Source organism: Melanerpes formicivorus, unplaced genomic scaffold, assembly GCF_026170545.1.
Source record: "Melanerpes formicivorus ecotype bairdi unplaced genomic scaffold, bMelFor1.0.p_v2 SCAF_39, whole genome shotgun sequence".
In the NCBI taxonomy this organism is placed as follows: domain Eukaryota; kingdom Metazoa; phylum Chordata; class Aves; order Piciformes; family Picidae; genus Melanerpes; species Melanerpes formicivorus.
Window position 1 is genome coordinate 4,658,764 of NW_027142391.1, and position 22,341 is coordinate 4,681,104.

The following is a 22,341-nucleotide window of genomic DNA, read 5'->3' on the forward strand; positions in this document are numbered from 1 at the left end:
AGGGAGCTCAGAGACCTTCCTCCGTTGTTTGTCCACCGGGGGGAGCTGATGCCCTGCGCTGGACAACCTTGGGCTTGGGTACCCAGGGCTGACAGCCACAGTGTGCCCAGGCTCTGCACTGCATCCTCCTCCTTTGCACTGAGCTGGCTATGGAAAACAGAGTCAGTCAAAACACACAGCTCCTTGTTCTCAGAATCTTTTGAATTCAGGAGCTGTGAAGAGATCAACTGATCAGCTGAAACAGATAACTATACTGAAAAGTTGTTATTTTTTCCCTTCTTTTCAGCTGTTCCATATTGATTTTGGTCACTTTTTGGGGAACTTCAAGACTAAATTTGGCATCAACAGAGAACGAGTTCCTTTCATCTTAACCTATGACTTTGTGCACGTCATCCAGCAAGGAAAAACCAACAACAATGAGAAGTTTGAAAGGTAAGTGTGAGCAGTTCAGCTTGCCTGGAGCTTTTCAAGCTCTCAACTCTGTCTCTACACACAAAAGAAATGATCATCCATCCATAATGGAGGTAAACTACACCACAGAAAGTTCCACTTCAACATGAAGAAGAACTTTACTGTAAGGGTCATGGAGCACTGGAACAGGCTCCCCAGAGAGGTTGTGGAATCTTCTTCTCTGGAGCCTTTCAAGACCTGTCTGGATGCATTCCTGTGTGACCTGTGCTAGATTCTACAGTCCTGCTCTGGCAGGGGGCTTGGACTTCATCTCCAGAGGTCCCTTCCAACCCCTACCATCCTTTGATCTGTTCCAAGATGGTGGAAGAGCTTGGTAGTCATCAGTGGAGCCAGCAGGGTTCACACCACAACATAGTCCTACTCTGTGGCCTTGTACAGTTTGCAGCCTTCATTCCTTTGCCTCATCTTCCTTTCTGAACAGATTCAGGGGTTACTGTGAGAAGGCCTACATGATACTGCGGCGCCATGGTCTTCTCTTCCTGCACTTGTTTGCACTGATGAAAGCTGCTGGCCTGCCAGAACTCAGCTGCTCTAAAGACATTCAGTATCTAAAGGTAAGAGAATCAGAGCCCACGTGGTTAAAACTGACTACCTGGCCTTGTAGTTCAGTGTGGAAGGGTCTGTCCTTAGAAACCAAGGACCTCTAAACATCATGAGTTGACAGCCACTGTTCATGTGCAGGCCAGCAGAAGTGCCAGATGTTGGTGCTCAGGAAGTAACTTCAGATTTCTCAGCACAGAGGCACTAGGTACCTTGCAGAAGCAGCTTGCAGGCAAGGAGACAAAACTTTAGGCGTTGATTCCTGTTTGCCTCTTAAATTGTAACAACCTAGCCCTGGCCACCTGAAAGACAGCAACTCTGTACAAGAGCACTAAAGCCCCTGTTTCCCTGTGCCCAGCATGAGAGTAGGGCGTATGTGTTCATCAGAATGAAAAGACTTGTGCAGCTACAGTAACTGTTACAAATTAATGGCTACTCCTTCCTTACCTGGTGCTCCTTTCAATGGAGTAATTTCCTAGCAAGTAAACATCCTAGCAGGTGAGCAGTTAATAGCTCAGTTGTGCTTTCAGTGAGGCCACACTGATTTCTACCTCTTACCTTCAGGATTCCCTAGCCCTTGGCAAAACAGATGAGGAGGCACTGAAGCACTTCAGACTCAAGTTTAATGAAGCCCTGCGAGAGAGCTGGAAAACCAAAGTGAACTGGCTGGCACACAACGTATCCAAAGACAACAGACAGTAGAGCAGCAGCCTGCACCCCTGCTCCCACAGAATGTAAAACCTGCACTGAGTCCAGCAGCTGCAGACAGGTTTGTAAAGACTGATGAATGTTGCTGTGCTGAAGATCCCCCAGCTGTGCTCCCAGAGATCAGACATTCCTGCATGACTGAAAAATTGTTGGCCTGTCATCAGCTGCATAATCATCTCTGCTGTAGAGCTTCGGGGACAAGGGAGACATGAGGCAATAAAATTACTGCAAACAGTGAAAGGTAGGTAGGTACTGTGCCCCTGTCAATTTGTTAGGCTTCAAACATCTTCTAGTGAAGAGTTCAGGCAGTTGTAACATCCTCCCAGTGTGTTAATGTGTATAGTTCTATTTTCTTGAAAATATAGCTGAACACTGAGAACCAACCACTCCTGTAGCTCTTGTGCTATAGCCTGTCTTCTAGGTCCCCCTCACCGCAGCCCAGAGGCATTAACTCCACCGTGTGACTGTTCTCTTACCTTGTTTCAGTGCACACCAAGGTAGGTCAGCTTAAATGCCCCCTGAAGCCAGCCTGGACAGATTCATGTAGTCTACATTGTGACAGGGTAAGAACATCCATACTGTCCTCTTACTGCTACAGAGGCTGAAGTGTTCTGAAACTGAACTGGATAGTGCAGTGAAAAACCTGATGCCTGGCTTGGGCTGGCCACTGGGTTAGGTACTTCTGTTTGCTTTCCTGTGTCAGACTTCAGCTGAGGCTCCAGCAGTTCCTGGGTTGGTTTGTTCTAAGCCTGGAAACAGGAAGATTGGCTTCTCAAAACTGGCCTGTAGCATTGATTTCCACATGTCCCTCCTCCTGGGGTACATTAGAGGCATGTTGCCACCTGGTTTCCCTGCAGTACCTGCATGCAGGGCCCTGGCCTACAGCCGCATCACTGGGAAGCAACACTGACAGTCCAGTGTCAGTTGGGACAGATGGTACTGGTCTGTGCCCAAGTTCTTTGGCCAGTCTGCATTCCTGTGTGAGGATAGAGGGGTGCCAGGTTAACACTGAGGGGTTTCAGTGGTTAATACTGAAACACTTTACAGTAAGCTGCATCTCAAGTCTCCTCTTCTTACAAATCTATTCCCTGTTCCTTTCCGCTCTCTTCCTCCTTCAACCACAGTACCCAACTCCTGGCCTGTTGTTAGAGCTGGTGTGCAAAGACTGTGCCCATGAGGGGTTCAGCCAGGGAGCAAGCTCTACTCATCTCTGCTGTTCCCTAAATCAGGACAAACTCTCTGCTCCAGCCTCTCCCCTCACCCCCCAGTGCTGCCTCTGCCTCCTTCCTGAGCAGAGTCTGCCTCACCTCCCACAAGGTGCTGTATTTCTACTCCAGCTGGTGTCCTCACCTGGTGAGCAGTTCTGAGCACTGCAGCTGCACAGGGACAGATGAGCAGGAGCCACTGCTGCCACTCAGTGCCTCACACAGGGTAGTGGGGTGCACCAAGCAGGCTGCAGCCTGCAGCTCATGCTGGAGGATAGGTGGAGTGGTGTGGTTAGTACCTGCTTCCTTGAGCAGTTCCCTGCAGGGATTCCTTCCATTTTCCCCACATCAGGTTCCTCTGAGGTGCTGTCATCCCTCCTTTTTAAGGAAGAGTATGGGCTAATTTTCAAGAGACCCCTGAAGCTGGCTGCTGTATTTGCTCAGTATGCCTTTAGCTAGACTGAGCAAGTCTCTTGTCCTCCCAGAGCGGTTTTTAAAACTCTTTTACTGACTCAGGTAGGTTAAAATACTCCCAAAGCACCAGGAAGTTCAGATCCTGTTCCTCAAGTGCCAACAGAGACCTGCATTGGCACATGATGGGCAACTCTCATGCAAATTTACCTTTCAGGGCTGGTTCAAAATTCCCACCAACCCAGCAAGCTTAGAACAGACTAAACAATTTGTTTTGAACACATCTTCCCTGCCCTGGGATACATTTGAGAGGAATTTTGCATCCAGCACAACTTACACCCGACTTCTGCACCTCAACAGGAGACACCAGTACTTCATGGTGAGGATGGCAGAACACTGGAGCAGGCTGCCCAGGGAGGCTGTGGAGGGAGATACTCAAAACCCACCTCGATGCCCTCCTGTGTAGCCTGCCACAGGGTGATCCTGCCCTGTGCTGGCTGTTTAAATCCACCAGTTTAGAGGACAAGTTCAAATTCTTTTGTTCTTCACAACTAACACTACCTTCAGACAGTAACTTCCACCCTATGTAGAAATGAAGAGCAGTTAGTACTGGGTTTGCTCAGTGAACCTTTAGAAACAACCTTCCCTTGCCCCCTTTACAAACAGAACCTCAACTCTAAGTAGAGTTTCTTTTCATCACAGATCTGATGAAGTCTATTCTGTATGGCTCTGGAGGCATTCATACAAACCAGGTTGCCTCACAGAGCATCTGGTACTAGAAGCAGCAAGTCTGTAGAAGACAATTCTTATTTTAACTTGAAATCACCCTGAGAGAGTTCCTTTTTCTGCACTGAATGTGAGGAAGAATTGGCCATGACGTTTTGAGACAGGCTGGCACATACTGTGAGAGCCACACCAACAGTAAGTAGCCCTGAAAAATGTTTGCAGCAAGTAACTTGTGGCTGTAAGGTCTGTGCTAGCTAGAACAGAGAGCTGGCTTCATGTCCTTCTGTGACTTTGCAGCTGACAATAACACTAGGAAAAGAACAGGGGATAAATGTGCACAGACAGACCTGCAGGGACCAAAACACCATCTCCACTGGAGCCAGCGCTCTAGAGCTGCTGCTTCCAGAGGTTAGACCCAAAGAAACCTTCTCAAGTCTGAGTATTGCTGAGTTCTCTTCACTGTGCTAAAAGTTACTTTTGCTGCTGTGGTCCTTTGGTGTCTAGAGAATTGCAGGGAATGGTCTTAGGTTTCCAAACCAGTCAGTCCATACTTGCAGTACTGGAAACTGAGCTGGGCAAAACATTGAGAGTAAACCAGCAGACCTCTTTTTTTCTTTAAGCTGTTTTAAGTGTTGAAAGGATAATTTTCCTTCCTTGAGCCAGATTAGAACCTCAAGCTTCCCAGGCTGGGAGGGCACTGGCTATCACAACTTAGGAGTAGGAAGATGCTTGGATCTCTCACATCCAATTAGAAAAAAATCATACAATGACCTGGACAAAGGCAAGTTTCTACCTGGCAGCTGCTCTACCCCAACTGGCAGCAGGTCTGTGCCCTCACAGCAAGGTGCTGCTCCCACCACCTGATGTCACTCACCTCTTCATGTCCCCAGCAAAACCTCACATGATGCTCCTCCCAGCTCACGTGCAGGAGGCACCCAGCAGTGTCTGGGAAGCAGCTTCTTTGTGCAGCAGACCTTTGTGGTGCCTGCCTTCTAGGACAAGGCTTTCACAAGGCCCCACCATTGTGCTCTAAGGATTTGATGCCATCTTCTGTCATTCTTCAAGGGCCTTTTAAGAGCAGGATTTGTGGAGCCCAAGATTCTATCTATGGTGTATATGGAAAACTTGCCACAGTCATGGAGCCTGCTGAAAGGCTGAACAGAAAATGCAAAGAGGAAGACAGAAGCCCCAAATTTCAAGCTTTAAGTTGTTTTGATATTAGAATAAATACTAAATTGTGCAGGATTTAGAGCTCTCTGCCTGCTCAGAGAACAGGGCTGCCCCCACCTAACTCATTGCTGCTCCATGGGGACAAGCAAACATTTATGACCAGGCTGGGGCTGCTAGGCCCACACCGTTTGCTTGCAGCATTCCTTGTGGCCACACCACTTCACTTCAGAGCACAGATAAAGACTGCTGGTTCCTTCCTTATCAAACTAATTCACAGAGCTAGAACCATAGAAAAATACCAGGCCACGTTATGCTGAGATGCTCTGAAACCACAGCAGCCACCTCAGTCATTGGTACATTCTGGGGGATGGGAAGAGAGATTCTGTAATGTAAAAGCACTTCTCTTAAATGCCCCCACATGGGTTTGCAGGGGACTTGGGTGTGCAGGGGACTTGGGTGTGCAGGGGTTGGCACCATTTGGTAGCTTCCAGGTATTCCCAGAAAATCCAAGCCCTACTATGATTTTACAGCAGCACAAAGCAGCAGTGGCTCCTGGCATCTGTCCTCCAGTTTTGGAAGTGCAATAAAACAAAGCTGCAGGAGTGCTAACTGCAAGACCTGAACACTCCCAAGGGTGTTTCTCAACCTGGCACAGTTCAACAGCGAGGTTGCTTAGTCTAGAGAATTGACTTACCAACAAGTAGTACAGACCAGTGAGTCATCAGCTGGACCACACCTTCTGTGCACACCACTGGAATCCTGTCTCGATGGCTCTCCTGGGTCAGCAGGGAGCCTCTGACTCCAGATTTACAGAGCAGCAGCTCACCTGGTCATTTCCAGCAAGTTGAATTGTACTGCAGAGTGAAGCTGAAATCACTTTCACAATGTACATTTCATTAGACACAAGCAGCTTCTGATTTTGTAAATAGGCTCCGAGGGACCTCCCTTTCTAGTTTATTTATTTAGAGATGTTTCTGTGATTATTTTTTTTAACTCTGTACAAACTGATTGTGCTTCATTCTGTTGCCTTGGGGGGGGGGGGGGGGAAGGAAAAAAAAGAAGTATTTTTTTAAGCCACAGCGTGGTTCTGTACGAAGAGGATGTTTACATGTTTAACCTCTCAGTTGCTTTAGGTACATGTTTTGTAAGTCAGAAAATAAAGATTATTGATTAATTGCAAACAGCTGCTGCTGCAGTCTGCCTCTGCTTGAGAGCAAGCAACACCACTGGAACCACACCCTTCTACTGCCACCAGCAGAGGTCCATTAACACGCAGTTAGTTTAACTCGATTCAGCTCTGTCACGGTCAGTAAGAAATAAATGCAAACAACCTTTAGAACCAGAAATTTATTGTAGCTTATAGACTTTCCAAACTGACCTGTTACCAATATACACATCTGAAAAGTTATACCCACAGTGGCTACGAACTGCATCAGGACTTTTACAACCTTTCAGCATTACCATGAAGTCATGATCAGTTTTGGTCTAAAATACAGCAGCTACAGCAACAGTATATGGAAGGATAAGTCTTCTACACATTAACACAGGACAACTGTCAGACATAAGTTAAAAGTTTCCCAGTTTACTTAAAACTAGCAGTTATGTTACCACCTGAAGTAGTCAAAACCATTTCCCCATTTTTAGAAATCTAAAATTTTACATTTAAAAAAAAAAACAACAAACCCCCAAAGTGGTGAAGCTGCTTGTGTGGGTTCTGGGTTCTCCTCCCTGCTTCCAGCTCCAGCTATGATTGGAAAAGGCACTCCGCAGTCGAGCGTCACCCCAGATAGGACCCACCCCCAGATCCCATTTCACACAGCACTAGGTGAGGATAGGTCTGCTCTGAAAATCAAAACTAGGGAACAGTTGGATCGCTGCTTAGCTTTCCTCTCTCTGCATTCCAACCCTTTGTGCCCACCCTTTGGCTTGCTTGTTGCTTCTCTAGCACTCTTACCCCTGCGACAGGTCCCTGCTGGGTCCTGCCACTAAGCAGCCTGCTGGGAGATGTGGGCTGTGCACCTGGAACAAAGGCAGACTACAGACAAGAGCAAAAACTGGAGCTTGCTTACCGTGCTGAGCAGTCAGTGGAGTCCTAGTCTCCTGTACAAGCAAAACAAGTTACTCTTTAATCCATCTGCAAAGGTACAACTCAAGGAAGCAGGCAGTCATTATGCAAGGCTCTGCATAAGCCCAAATGAAGTGAAAACCAAGAGCTGACAATAACCTAGCACTCTCCACCAAGGGGGCATCACTTCCTTCTCGTACCTTTCAGCTATCTCTTAGCAAAATCCTGTGCAATTCCAAGTCAGAGCTTTGATCAGGAACAACCAAAACCCTCTGGACTTGGAATAACACAAAGATGAGTCCCAAGGTTGGCTGGTTGGATACTTTATGCTCTAGTTTCTCCCCAGCAGGAAAACACAATTACTAAGTGTAAACAAAGGCTTAATACATCAACAGTCCAAGGTACTGTACAAGGGGCTACAGGGAATGAGCAGGAGTGTAACAGAAATGGTACCAGCTATGCCCCAAACCCTCCCACTACCAAAGCAGAAAAAATAAACAACAAAAACCCCCAAACAAACCAAGCCCAAAATACTGATCTATGTAGACTGGTAGCCAAGGTGCCCAGGTACACAGCTCTCAGGCTCTCCAGCTTCAGTTACCAACGCAACAATCGACCAACTAGACAAACAATCCATCCTGCCAGCAGTGTGAACAGACCATCACTGTGCTACAGGCAGCCTCTCTGGGATGAATGGGAGCTGTGGCAGCACCCCACAGCGACAGCCACGAATTTGCTCACCATCCAAGTGGTGGTTTTTTAACCCAGTAACTTAAAAGCCCTTAATGCCGAGACTTAACTGGAGGGGAAAGGAAAAAAAAAGAGAGAGAGAGAAAAAAGAGAAAGCCCAAAGAAAATACAAACAACTGTATTGCACAGGGCAGCTGAACCTCTGCAGGGGTAAAGCATTTACAGTTTCTCACAAGCTTGTCTGTTCCCTCTGCAAAGCAAAAATTAAACCCAAAGGAGATTAAAGGAAAGAAACATTAAAAACCAGAGCGGGGCAGGAGGGAGCATGGCAGCCAAGGCCAATGACACTGAACTGCTGAAACATCTACACTAGAGAGCTGTGCCCGTGCTCCTGCTGCAGTAGTATGAGACTTGTAATATTTCATGCTGCATGATTATTAGCTGGTTGGTGGGTTTTTTTTTTGTTGTTTTTACTTTAGCAGGTTTTTAACCCCCCCAATCCCTGTTTTCACTACCACAAAGGACATACTTACATAATTCCAATATATTTACAAAATATTAAAAAGTCTGTTAATCTTCTACATATTAATAACCTCATTCTGCCACTTTACACATGCACTAAGTTCTGGGAGGAGGGGGAAAAGAAAAACTTAAGAAGAACTGAAGAGGCTGAAATGAGCAGCTTTACCCTTTGTCAACAAGCAATCTTTGCAGCTTTTAAGAAAGAGGAGAAAAAAAAACAAAGATCAAAGCCAAGTTTGTTTCACTGAGCAAAAACAACCCCAAACCAGACAGTCCAGAAATTGATGTGCAATGGCTACAGAGCTGTACAGTCACTTAGCTGAGATGACAGGAAGGGCAAAAATAAAACCAAAAGTGCAAGGTGGTTCCTCACATAGTGTGAAAAAAAAATCCAGTCACTGAGGCATGGCTGAAGGAAAAGTGCTAACTACAACTCTAGGAACAGCATCAGGAACTAGCTGACAGAACACAAACACTGGGGGGTGTGGGGGTGGGATCTACTGGCCAGAATGATTTTTGTTTTGTTTTGGAACACCATGAATCCTTGGTGACAATGGAGTGAGTTATAGTGGAGTCTTCTCGAGCAGAAACAAAGACAGAGGGGACAGCTAGAATCAATAACTGAGGGTAGAGTCATCCCATTCCAGCTGTTGCTGTCTATTCACATTCTGTTGGTCCTCCTCCTGCTCTCCCTCTTCCTCCTCACTGCTTTCAGACTCTGCGCTAGTGATGTCATCTTCTTCCCCCTCTTCACTTTCTTCTTCCTCTTCCTCCTCTTCCTCTTCACTGCTGTGTTGATCCTCATAGGTCTGTTAAGACAGAGATTAGCTGTTGATATCATCCTGGCCAAATGCTTTTAATGCTTTTTAATTCAGGAGGCACTATACTGAGAAAGAGCTACCACAGCCTGCTCACTGGACTCTGCAGTAACTGGGCAAGCAGAAAAGGAAAAGGAAGCAGGGCTCTTTAAGTGGCTCTGTTACACTGTGAGCAATCCTGTCACTCCAAACAAACTCATGCTGGTGTGATCCAGTACTTCAAACTCTACTGGAAAAGGCTCTGTCAGGAGGGTCACACCCAGAGCAGTAAGGTTGCACATCTTGTTCCTCATTTTCTAAAAATGGAGATGTCAGCCACAGGAGAAGGGAACCTCCTAAACACTCTTGTTTTGACTAAAAATTCTTTCTACTTGGGGGAAAAAAAAACAGGCCACAGTTGAGGTAGTGAGCAGCATGATAAACACTAGTGCTGGACATTGTCCTGGAAAAGCCACTTAGGTATCATGAGGCTGAAACCCAGGCAAACCCCCAGCTCTTGGCCTTTGTCACTTGGGCAAATCCATTAGAAATCCACTGTCAAGGTCCCTGTTTTGCTCAGGGCTGGTTCTGCTCCGCTGCTCTCTCCACATACAATCCCACCCATCTCAGCTGGAAAGGGACACTTTTCTGTGAAGTGCTGGCACACCAGCTTTACCTCCATGGGGTTCACAGTGATGGTCAAAGCAGAGTCATCCCAGTCCATCTCATTCTCCTTGCCAGTGTCCTGGTCACGCATCGTTCTCTGATGTGCGGCTCGGATCCGGAACACTCCCAGGATAATCATAAAAACCAGGAAACTGACACAAACCACAATCACCACCGTGGCTGTGCTTGGAACAACTGCAACAAGGAAAGATGAGAAACTCTTACACAATGCTAACAAGTGGACCTCTGTTCCCATCACCTGCAGGAGGGAAAGGGTGTTGCACAAACACTGTATTGTAGCTACCCAGAGGCAGCTTCTCTGAGGCCACCTGAAAAAAAATCAGTGAGCAGCTCAAACTCACTTCTGTAAGTATAATGCCATCAGTCTGAAGGACTGATCACACGTGGAAAGCAGATTCCACCACACACAGACTCCTCTCTAAACAGCCTGTTTTTCTTACTCTCACATCCTACACCCATGCCAAATTAATATAATTAAACCAGAAAGGACAGATGACAGAACTCATCAAGGGAATAATGCTGCAGTTCTTTCCTCGTGCCAAGAAATACTGTCCCAGTTCCTCACAGCCCTTTATCTGGGTCTCTCAGTCCCCTCAGGACTAGCACACCTCCCAGTTTCCAATGTGTGTAGACCAATAGGGAGCTGTCTTGGCAGTAAGAGGCATTTCCTCGGCCTCCAGTAATCCACTCCTCCTGCCTGGGCAACAGCAGAACAGGACTCAGTAGCCGCTGAGATTATTAGCCCGAGACACACTGCTTTGAATTTGGGAAAACCTCTCTGCAGCAAGAAGTCTCTGGGACATTGTAACACCAAAAAGTGCAGGTGAACTTCAGTGACTGAGAGTTCCTACCTGAAAATGGGTGAGGGTTAGCCAAGTTGTGCCCAGAGAGATCCACAAACGTGTGATGCACCGGATGAACAAACTGTGGCTGTGCAGCTATGTGATTAGCGTGTTCAACTGGGTTAGCTGTGTGGATAACATTCACCTAGGAACCACAAGACAACGTTAAACTCCAGAAATGCAACACTTCACTGCTGAAGAGATAGGAAGGGAAGGACAAAGTAGAATTAAGCCCCCACTGTAATTCCCAGAGCAGGCATCCAATTCTGCTTCAGCACAGCAATGGCTTGTCTCAGGGACAACCATCCCAATCTAGCTCCTCATAATTGCAATTCCTTGTCACAAACCCTTCAGTTTCACAGCCCAAATCTGTCTTAGTCTGGCAAGTCTGTGTAGTGACACCAGAATTTGAGAAGAAACCAGCTAAAGCCAGTTTAGCATCACGTTTGGTAGCCAGCCATTTTAATCCTGACATAACAGCATCTACAAAGATATCTAACACACAAATTAATCACACTTCCTTCATTCCCATGTTTTCTTACTCTGATGCCCATCTTCTGCTAACAGCAAAGAGAAAAAGCCACATTACAGTCAAAGGGTTAAGGAAAAAAGCTATTAAGTTTGAGCCACACTTAAGGATGCTGGCTTTGAGGTACAAGCGAACCTCAGCCTTTGCACAGCATGTTTCAAGTTTCCTTGCCAAAAAGCAGAGCTACACAAATACCCCTGCTGTGGTGGAACACTGTGATATGGGTACCTGACCAGCTGCACGACAGGAAGAGAACAGGTTCAGTGCAGAACAAGGAAAGCATTTGCAGCTCAGCAGCTTGCTGAGTTCTCAACTCAAGCTCAGAGAAATTCCTCAGGAAACAAACCCACCCTGCTTAATACAATATTTTCAATTCTGCAAGACAGGAGGATGCCCAGCCCGCCAGAGCCACCCAATTAGTGGTGAGTACAATTAGCCTCACTATCACCCCTTTGGTCAGCTTTAAGATGTGCAAATCCAGGCTCAAAGCTGAAAGGTTCAGTGACATGTGTCAGCTCCTCTCAATTAACTTCACATCCCAGCACATGGAATTTTTGTGCCCTTTATGCTGTTCTTCCATATAAATTATTCCTAAGTAATAATTAGCTTGTGCTCTGCTGCAGAGGAAATGCAGCTTTAGCCTGCCTGTGCTCTTACATAAGCCCTTCAGCATCACACAAGCAACAGTAAAGGATCCAGCAAGTTCATCTGCAGAGTTCTCAAAGGTATACCTGAAGGCCACTCCTGTCTCTGGCAGCACTACTCTCACTCTGATAAGTTTTTTGCCAAATGAATGCACTGTCTTTCCAGCTCAGTCTTGTCTCCTTCACACTTCCATTGGCCATGCTACTTCCACAACACAACAGTTTCACCTCTATTTAGGCAGCCTTATTTAAAGCTGAAGTGTCAGATTAAGACCTCATTTATACACAAAACACAGCCTGAAATACACACATTTACTAATATTTATTTACAGGACAAAAATCTCTATCCAGAATGGATCAATTACCTATCAACTGAAGCAACAACTTCTACCCTCCTAGCTGTCCATGCTCTAAAACCTCTCAGAGTGATCAGATGATCAGCTTACATACCTCCACTTTGAACTCATTGCTGACATAGCGTCCATTAAGCTCAGAGCAGACGAGTTTGAACTTCCTGTCAAAGAGAGAAACTGTGTGCCAGTTCCTGTAGTGTATCAAATGCAAAACTTCCTCATAACTAGCCATGGTGTCAACCCCTGGGGAGAGAAAGAAACAAATAAAACAATTACTTTGCAAGAGACTCCTAGAACATCATCATACACCCAACAAATATCACTCCCTTCTGCCACTGAGTTTTCTTGGCTGACAGATTTTTCTGTTAGCAGGCAAAAGCTAACACCACAGACACACACACATGGCTTCACAATTTGTGGATTGACTCTGTTAGTCTTGAAAGGGATTTGAGGAGCCTGTCTTTCAAAGACATTCATATAGGCTGTATATAAAACAAAGGAATACTGCATGCTCCTAGGCAGTGGTTATCTGAGCAAGGGACAGGCCTATCCTGGGGCAAAGTGTACTTGATTTCCACAGCCCAGAGGGACTTTTGAATTCACCTGCCATTTGGGACATGAGAGAACACTAAGAAGGTTCTAGAATGATGTGTTTTCTAGAATCACAGCTTTCCACAAAACAGCTGGAACATCTCTGCCCTTGAAATTCCAGTCAAACACACAGTACTTGGAATAAGGTGTCACAAGCCATCTCCCTAGCCCTGTTCCCAGGATCACTCTCTTCAGACCCTTCCTACAAAAAGACCAGAAGTCATAACCCCTACCTGTGATTATCATGCCCAGGTTGGAACTACTCATCTCAATGCCTTTCTGCTGCAATCGTGTCATGTCAATCTCCAGGCTTTCCTGTTCCTGGTTTAGCTCCTCTCCTAGCACAGTCACCTCACATGTATCCAGGTTGTGCATGATCTCCTCAGATACCAAAGACTCTTGCACTAAAAAGCAAAGAAAAAAATGAAGTGGTAAGCAGAAGCAAAGGTCAAGTAGACAACAGCCCAGGAGCTACAAAATGTCATATGCAAACTTAACTCTTCTCCTAGAACAAATATAAAGATCTGGGCCTGAAGCAAAGAGAGGAGGTATTCATGAAATGATGGTTAAAAAAACAAAGCAAGCCAAACCCTCCAGCAACAGCCAAGGGATACTTCCATGAAGGCAGCAGCCTGGGCTAACTGCCACTTCCAGGTATATTTTTGTTAGCAAAGCATCTACAGCTCTCTCTTCCCCGACTACAATCCCTACCAAAAGAGAAATCCACGCCTCTCTGCAACGGGAAGATCCTCCAGCACCATCACTGAATGAGGAGGAGGTAGGCCACAGCCCTAAGCACAAAAGTTGTTACCTGTAGGATCTTCATCTCCATCCCCCTCGGGCTCCACCTCCCGTGTAATGGTGCTTATGATGCGCAGCTCAGGGAAGAGGGCAACGCCCTCAGAGCTCTCGAACTCGGAAGCAGAGCGAGCAAAATGGTTGATGCCACTGAGGCTGATTTTTGGTTCCTCTGGTTGCAGCACCATGACATATCCCTCCACAGAAGGGATGGAGACGCAGGCATCTTCATTGAAACATCTGTGAGATACAGCAGCAGTGTGACACAGTCAAGGAGGCTATTTGAGAGGGAGGCACAATTATGCAGAGTAATTGCTTTATAAATGTTTAAAAAGCTCTGTCTCAGACCCAAGAGCCTTAGATAAATTCATCAATCGCCTTGGAAAGTAAGAACTCCTCACCAAGGGAGCAATCTCACAATTAATTTTTACTTACAGTTAACATTTGGCCCCATTTTCTATGCCATGAGTGACAGGCACAGATAACACCTTTAATGAAGGCTGTGATATTGGAGACGCTCACAGCATATCCCTGCTGTGAGTTCCTCCCTCATTACACACTGCTTACTAAATTCTCAGGAAGAAAAGAGAATGTTGATGTAGAAGACATTTGCGGTGCTCAGATGGGTGATGGCTACATACAGCAAGACTCCTTTACCACAGCTGAGATGCAGGAACCATTCCAGGCTCCAGTGGCCCTGCACAGGGGTGCACTGTTCCAGCACTGACTTACTTGACATCGGTGGTGATTTTAAGCCTCCGAATGCCAGGTGTTGGGAACTGGCGGGAATTCAGGTAGGAAATGTGCTGCATGGCCTTGTCAACTCTGTCAATGTCATCCCCCTCTATGCTCACTGTTGACTGACTTGGATTCATGTGGATCTGAAACAAGATGGGAAGAAATAAATAAGAGAATACTCAACCAGTAACATGAGCTGGTAATGGAAGCTGGGAGTTCTGCACTGCTGAGCCTGGTAAATGCTGGGATAATTACAGCTGTATGCAAAGCAGTAAAGCCATTGTTTAGTGGCCCTGTAGCACAAAGACTAACTTCCCTCTTCACTTCATCGCCACTCAGCTTGGGAAACTTCACGAAACAGTGTAGGTTGGAAGGGAACTCTGAAGATCATCAAGTCCAACCCCCTGCCAGAGCAGGGTCACACAGAGCAGGTTACACAGGACAACATCCAGGCAGGCTTGGCTTTGAACAGCTCCAGAGATGGAGACTCCACATCTCTGGGCAGCCTGCTTCAGTACTACAACACCATCAACATAAAGAAATTCCTCCTCATGTTCAGATGGAACTTCCTTGTGTTCAGGTTTGTGCCCATTACCCCTTGCCCTGTCACTAGGCACCACTGAAAAAAGCCTGGCCCCATCACCCTCCTTTAAGTATTTAAAAGCACTGACCCGATGCTCTCAGTGTTTCCTCATCAGAGAGATGTTCCAGTCCCCTCATCATCTTTGCTGTACCCTCTCCAGCAACTGGGACACCAAAATTTGGCCAGCAAACCCAGTAAGTATTAACAGCAAAGCAATGTCCATGCTCCCCTTGAGTCAACTTTACCTTCACACCCTTGCCAGTGCCATCAGCCATCTGCAGATCCAGGCCCTCTTTACAAGTGTACAGGCAATCAATCACCTTCTTGTTCTCCAGTTTGCCAGAACGAATCATCAAACCTGCCAGATTGCCTCGGAAGAACTGAGCCATGTGGAGTTCACCACCTTCATAGGGGAGAAAAGGAACAATCTTCACATTTTGATTCTTCTCACTTTCTTCTTCTCTTGTAAAACAACAAATATGCCTCTGGTACCAAAATATTATATACATGCAGGTTAGTTTTTTTATCCATTCTGGGTGTTAACCTTATGTTCAAGCATAAAGAAAGAATTCAACAGTTCACCATGCACATGGCCTTCAAAACAGCTGTGGCCATTTTGAACTGTGAAACAAAGGCCAACATTTCCATACCAAATTTCTTGAATGAAATTGCCCATACAAGAGGTGGTGTCTTCAGAGATGAGGCAGAATGAATGAGATGAACTCTGAAACCTGAAATCTTCCTGCTGGGGTAAACCCTCCCACTAGCTGGTTCTCTACCAAATGGGTAATGCCTTTCTGGATAGAAGACAACAGCATCCTTCCTCTCAGTTATGTACATCTAAACCCATCCTGACAGGCTGTCCTCACACTCGAAGGATAGAAACAAACTTCACAAAGTCATTCAGCTCATTCTGAAGAAAGTGTCTAAGACTCATTGCTCCCCTCTAACAGTGCTGCCTTCTCTGTATGGACTCAAGCAAGTAGTTTAAACTCAGGTGCCTCATTTTTAGATGTACCTTGAACACACTGTTAGAAACACACACTAACTTTAAGTGTCTCAGCTCAAGACACAAAATCCACTAAGACAATAACATCCTGTAGCCAACCTGGAATGCCTGGTAGGCAAAGATTTTGTGCCTACTCATTATCATTAAAACTTGATATAATCACTTTCTGATCAAGTGAGTATCTACTGTAAATTACAGGTCTGCCTTTGGGTTATGCACAAGCACCTCAACTAAATACCGAATTAGTCTTGCTTCAAGTGGGGAGCATGGCTACCTGACTTCAGAGGTCTCTCCCAACCCACTGAATCATTCTATGATACACACATGCCTACACAGATATATATACTTGGATTTCTACACAATGAGGTGCATTGAGGATTTAAGAAAATGGGATGAAAGAAACCACAGCTGATAATTTTACATCAGCAACTTATTTTACACCACTTCACTGGACTCACAACGGGTGCCCATTTGTACGTGGATGTGTGTTTGGGTGCAACCAAAAAAAAACCAAATTCAAAGACAAGTCAAAAAGAAAGAAAGAAAAATAAAATTAAATCAGCTGATGAAGCTCTGGAAATAAAAGCACAATGAAGAAACAAGCCTAGGAGAGGATTATGTGAAGGTCAATGGCCCGAATGCAATGCCTGCATTTCATGCTGTGTGTGAGATGAAGCAATGTCTTGGCTTAAAACCGAAATAAAACAGTAGGGAAAAAACTCCAGCAACCTGCAGAGGTCTCAGGCACAGTTTCATTGTCATTTTCATTTCCTGTATAGTCTGTAGAAAAGCAAGACAAAGAATAGGACAAGAGGGAAAAGAGCAAGTAGTTACAATTTGGCAAACCTTCTCATCACAGAAAATACCCAGCAGCACTTCCCCCAAAACGTCTGCTTACACTTGACCCAGCTTCTCAAGGATTAGGAGACCTTTGGAACACTAACAGCTGCAGTGCAGGAAAGAAGCATTCCTATGTTGTTACAAGAACATAACATTCATGACAAGACAACCTGAAGAGCCCCCCCCTCAAGCTGCAGTACTGGAGAAGCTGTTAACCACAGATACCCCATCTCACACCAGTCACTATTAGTAATGAGATACAGGTCATCCATTGCCTCAATTGATTTTTCTCCTCTCTCAACCGCTAAAGGAGAAATTAAGGTGAGATCCAGCCTGTATCAGCAAATCACCCAAAGGCATTAAATGCTGATCAAAAGGAGCCATTACTGACACAGTTTTGGGTTTTTTTTTTGAGTAATAGTATCACAGGTATTAAGCTGTCAGTTTATCAGATGGAAGTGTCTCACTGGGGAAGCACCAAAAATGAAACCCAGCTTTTAATCTTTTAAAAGAAATGTTAAAAGAACTTTTTTCCAAAGCATAAAAATCTCTCTTTCCTTCAAGGTGAGCTGCATATATAACTTTGAGCAGCCTGGATCTTGGAAACACAAAGAGGAAGGAGGCTTTTTGCACTAACTTCACTCCTTTGGCAGACATCTATCCCTTTGTGTTTTAATCTCCTAACAACCAGGCTTTTTGGTGGAATTTCTCAAAGGCAGCACCACAAGCTCTTGTATTCCAGACTCCTGGAATGCTCCTACTTCAGTCTGCTGTCATTACAAAGAAAATTCTCATGGGAAGAAATTAAAAGAATCATATATTGGTGCCAATATGAAAGCAGAGAGTTTTTTAAACTAAACATGTATGCTTTTGTTAGGATGCAGAACATATATGGAAGCCATCACAATCCATACACTTAGCTGGAACAGAGTTTCCAAGCTCCGGTTTCTTGAAACCCAGCCACTATAGCTTCCCTTTGAGCTAGAAGAGATAGTTGGAATGTCAGAAACAGAATGAAATAAACTATGAAGAAAATCATTAATTGCCTCAAAGGGAAGGACAACAGAATGAGTTTAACACTGAAATAAAATTAATACTGAAAGACAGTGAACTTGTCACAGAAGAGTTAATTTGATGGAGAGGGTACTTAGACAACTTAACCTCCACGCTTCAAAGCCTTAAAACTCCAAGAGAAAAGAGACATTAGAGGACAGAAGACTTAATTTGATTAACATGTCTCCAAGCTTTCCCTTTGTCTTCCATTCACAAGTTGCTCCTATGCATTATTACAGTCTGCAACTACAGTCCATCCTCTGAACTACAGCCACACAGGAATGATTTAACACTGGTTTATCCCTAACCAAAAAGATGAGCTTTATCCCAGCGGAGGTCTAATTTGATCAGCAAGCAAACATTTCAGTTCAGGACTGTGAAGCAAAAGCTTTGTTACAAAGGTCTGTGGTAACCAGTCTCCATGTCCAGATGCATTCTTCTGCTCCTCAAGCTTTGCAGAGTATGTTACACAAGGATTAAAGCACACGAATCAGCATTTCACAGCTTGTGGAATACCAAGTTTTAAGACAGTCTGCATATACTAAGGCAGATACTTTCTATGTTTATTTTTTAAGCAGAAATGGTAAAAATATCCAAGAGAGGCAGCATCACTGTGTTGCTTTGCTGAACTGTCTGCTGGTCCTGCTTCTATTTATGAGAATGCTTATTCTACAATATGCTTTTTAACCTACTCGAAATTAAGTGTTCTGCTTAGTAATCTGAAGTACCTGACCTACTCTTCTAATTGCTATTAAAAATAGCTAGCTACATTCCCATGGTTACCACAAAATTCATTTTGATAGAATGCTGCTTGGCAAGTACCTTCCTATTCCACAGGCACCTGTGGCCAACAAGCAAAAAAAAAAAAGCCCAAAATATGGAAAAAATTACTGAAAGAGGAAATATGTGACACTAGCTAGGTGCAGAACTAAGCTGCAACAGACACAACAAGTTACCTTTCAGGCACTAGAAAATCTGCTATGTAATTCTAAGATTTCATTTTAAAAAAGAGATTGCATTTAAAGATGATTTCATTTCTAAACAAAAAAAAAAGCAGTTGTTAATTAAAATTATTAACAGTTGTCAGCAGTTACCTTGCCAGCACGCTCCCACTACTAGCTGTGTTTCTATCTTTGAGGGGTGAAGCGGGTAATCTTCAGTCACTGGGAAAGGATCATAGGAAACACCATCTACATAGAGTGTCACTGCAGGAAACTCCACATTGAGGACGTAGTGATGCCACTCTTTGTCACACACCTGAGTGAAGAAAAGGTTTGAACAGATTCTCAATCACTTAACTAACTGATGCGATGCGCATTCTGCATCCCCACACACACACACAGCCTGCCTATAAGCCTGGGCAGACATATTTATGTTTCTCACACGTGGCATGCATCTGAGGAAAAGCAAACCAACTGTCAAACATTTATAAATAGTTTCTTTTCTTCTGCTGCCAATCCAGGAAGCTGCATGTGTTTTCCTTCCTTTCTAATAACAGCATCTTTCCATTTCAATATACATATCCACATGCAAACACGTTCTGAAACGCTGTTATAATACAACATGACTTGGCAAAGGACCTCTGCTTGCTGAGAGGGATTATTTGGAGACAAACATGACTGTTTGGAATAGAAGAAAGCCTTCCAAAACAGAATCATTAATAGTGAAAGCTGATTAGTTTTGGGAAAGTAACAATCTTCCCATGAGGATGTACGTGGGCATTTTACCATGAAAACAGTACACACTGCCCTGCAGAGAAAACAGGATATAGTCAAGCACGTTAGAAAGTGCCTCATTGTTCAGGGAACTGGCAAAACAAAGCTGTAACAGCAACCTAAAGTAGCTAAAAGACCCTTTATAAATGCACAGATAGGCAGGGTTATTTTAGCACTCAGATCCAGGGGGCTGGAAAAGTACACAAAATACTTAGTCCCTTCTGCCTCACTCTTCATGATCATAAACATAATGAAATCACAGAAATAAGTTATGCAGATCTTAGCAGGGCCAACGTCAGGATTAGTTTTTAAAGCCTCCACTTTCAGCTCTAAACCAATTAAGCATACATGACTGAAAGAATAAAGACAACTCCTCTCTAAATAGGAAGCAGAAAGTACCTGCATCCCTCAGAGGCCTATTAACTCTATTTTTATGGAGTAAAATCTAATTAAGAACTGATTTGTAGCTACTGCTCACGTGTAAAAAGTCACCAGTTTTGTTTTAGTGGGAAAAAGGATTAAGAAGGCAAATTCTTCTCTTATCCTATTAACAGTTTGGAATGTCACATGCTCAGAAGTACTTCAATACTATAAACAAACTGTAATATTTTTGTTTTCTCATGCACAGTACTGTAGATAGGATTCAGTGAAGATGAATGATATCACAGCCACAAGATTGATATCATATTTTGACATATAAATCCACATTTTTCTCCCTGTCAGGACAATGACTTGCACTTTATTTATTGACTATCTCACAGGGCTTATAATAAAACCACTAAAGTAGTATTTTATGTTCAAGATGAAAAGGTCTAGATGAACCTATTTCTGACAACTGATCACAAACAAAGTCTTGTTGGGTTCTATAAAACATGACATCAGAAGTCTGGAGTTGAACAAAGCACTTAATTAATAACTGGGTTATCAGGGAGTTCAGTTTCACATGGTTTTTATAGAATGGTTTGGGTTGGAAGGGACTTTAAAGATCATCTAGATCCAAGTCCCTGCCATGGGCATGGACATCTCCCACTGGACCAGGTTGCTCAAGGCTTCATGCAACCTGGCCCTGAACATCTCCAGGGAGGGGGGCACCCATAGCCTCCCTGGGGTAACCTATTCCATTGTTTCACCAACCTTATAGTAAAGAATTTCTTTCTGATCTCCACTCTATATGTCCCCTCAAGCTTCAATCCACTGCCTCTTGTCCCATTCACTACAAGTCCTTGTAGAAAGTCCCTCCCCAGCAATCCTGTAGCTTCAGGTACTAGAAGGCTGCTCTAAGGTCTCTCTGGAGCCTTCTCTTCTCCAGGCTGAACAGCCCCAACTCTCATAGTCTGTCCCCATAGTAGAGGTGCTCCAGCCCTCTGATCATGTTCGTGGCCTCCTCTGGACCCACTCCAACAGTTTCACTGCATTCTAACATCTTACCAAGTGCCCTTCCAAACTTACTTCATTGAGTTTCCAGTGAAACTCAGCAGGTTTGTAAGTTTTTCCCTCTGAAGGATCTTGGCGGAAGAGGAAAACAAGGCGGCAGTTGTGCACGTAGAGCGTGTAGTGGTGCCGGTTCATATCTGCAAAGCAGTTTGCATTTATGTTATTACTGTTATTATTTATCATTATTATTTTCTGCAAACCTCAGGAGCCCCACCAGATACACCTGTTCTGCAATTACACACATCCCCAAGCAACTGACAGGAAGAAACACAGAAGTGAAACAGGCAAGGTAAGAGGAACATGGAAGGTCTGTAATAGTAATTAGGGTGAACACTCTCAAAGAAGCTGTGAGTAACAACTGTACCAGTAGACATATCTATCTCCCAATTCCATCTAAACCAAGGCATAGGGCTGAAAACTCACAGAGATAAACATGCCAGCAAGAGAAAAAGAGCAAGAGCTAGATTTATAAATAGAAGAGCTTCTTTTTGTTACAAATGAGGAGCTCCTGCCACATGAAATTACTGTTTTGAAACAGGTACAGCTCATGGCAGGTGGACAGGCTTTTCTACGAGAAAACAGGATAGCTGTAGCTCTGAAGGATGAATCATCTGAAATAAATACACAAGTGAGACACTAGGGAAACAGGTGAGAGTAAGAAAGGGAAATATTGTCTACATCATCCACTCCATGGCATGGCTGAGTCAAGAAAGCAGAGAATGAAAAAATACCAAACTCATGCGAATCCTTCAGCCTGAAGCATTCAATCTCCCTGCACTGTTCCAGTGCAATATATTCTAAATTGCCTCCCTCCAGCAAACCTAATTCCTGTCTTTTAATATTGCAGAACACACCACTAAAAATGAAGGCAAATTAGATTTATACTCCCAGAAATGATCTGTAGCAAAAATTACAAGGTTAGGTCAAACCAAGGAATTAAAAAAGGAAAACTTGTTTGGAAAGTTTATTTCCTCTGTGCTACGAACCAGCAAACACTCTGTTTACATCTGCCTTTTTTTCTGCAGGTCACTCACTTCAATGGATCCAAAGTTTTGGGTTTTGATTACCAGGAATGGGTGAAGGTAGGGAAAAGAGAATAATTGTACCTTGTTCTGAATAAGAATCATTTTTCTCCTGTTCAAAGAAATGCTTTTAAGGTACTACCAACACTGCTAAATCTTTCTTATTTCCAAATGAAATTTAAAATCCATTCAGTGTGG

At 44.3% G+C, this 22,341-nt stretch overlaps 2 protein-coding genes across 7 annotated transcripts in view; one reads left to right on the forward strand and one right to left on the reverse strand.

Annotated features, from left to right (window-relative positions):
- The window catches only part of PIK3CD (phosphatidylinositol-4,5-bisphosphate 3-kinase catalytic subunit delta), a 30,394-nt gene extending 23,481 nt beyond the window's left edge, over window positions 1-6,913 (forward strand). For all 3 annotated transcript variants that reach the window (XM_068158353.1, XM_068158355.1, XM_068158354.1), the window contains exons 22-24: window positions 287-432; window positions 893-1,025; window positions 1,576-6,913. In XM_068158353.1, coding sequence (XP_068014454.1) covers window positions 287-432; window positions 893-1,025; window positions 1,576-1,713 — 417 coding nt within the window. In that variant the 3' untranslated portion in view covers window positions 1,714-6,913. The remainder of the gene's footprint in view (window positions 1-286; window positions 433-892; window positions 1,026-1,575) is intronic.
- The window catches only part of CLSTN1 (calsyntenin 1), a 40,246-nt gene continuing 24,468 nt past the window's right edge, over window positions 6,564-22,341 (reverse strand). For 2 of the 4 annotated variants that reach the window (XM_068158350.1, XM_068158349.1), the window contains 11 exons: window positions 21,137-21,258; window positions 19,067-19,229; window positions 16,809-16,859; window positions 15,316-15,473; window positions 14,482-14,630; window positions 13,763-13,989; window positions 13,185-13,355; window positions 12,458-12,603; window positions 10,844-10,979; window positions 9,982-10,166; window positions 6,564-9,317 (listed from right to left, as the gene is read on the reverse strand). In XM_068158350.1, coding sequence (XP_068014451.1) covers window positions 9,123-9,317; window positions 9,982-10,166; window positions 10,844-10,979; window positions 12,458-12,603; window positions 13,185-13,355; window positions 13,763-13,989; window positions 14,482-14,630; window positions 15,316-15,473; window positions 16,809-16,859; window positions 19,067-19,229; window positions 21,137-21,258 — 1,703 coding nt within the window. In that variant the 3' untranslated portion in view covers window positions 6,564-9,122. The remainder of the gene's footprint in view (window positions 9,318-9,981; window positions 10,167-10,843; window positions 10,980-12,457; window positions 12,604-13,184; window positions 13,356-13,762; window positions 13,990-14,481; window positions 14,631-15,315; window positions 15,474-16,808; window positions 16,860-19,066; window positions 19,230-21,136; window positions 21,259-22,341) is intronic. The other 2 variants (XM_068158352.1, XM_068158351.1) reach the window with 1 other exon arrangement.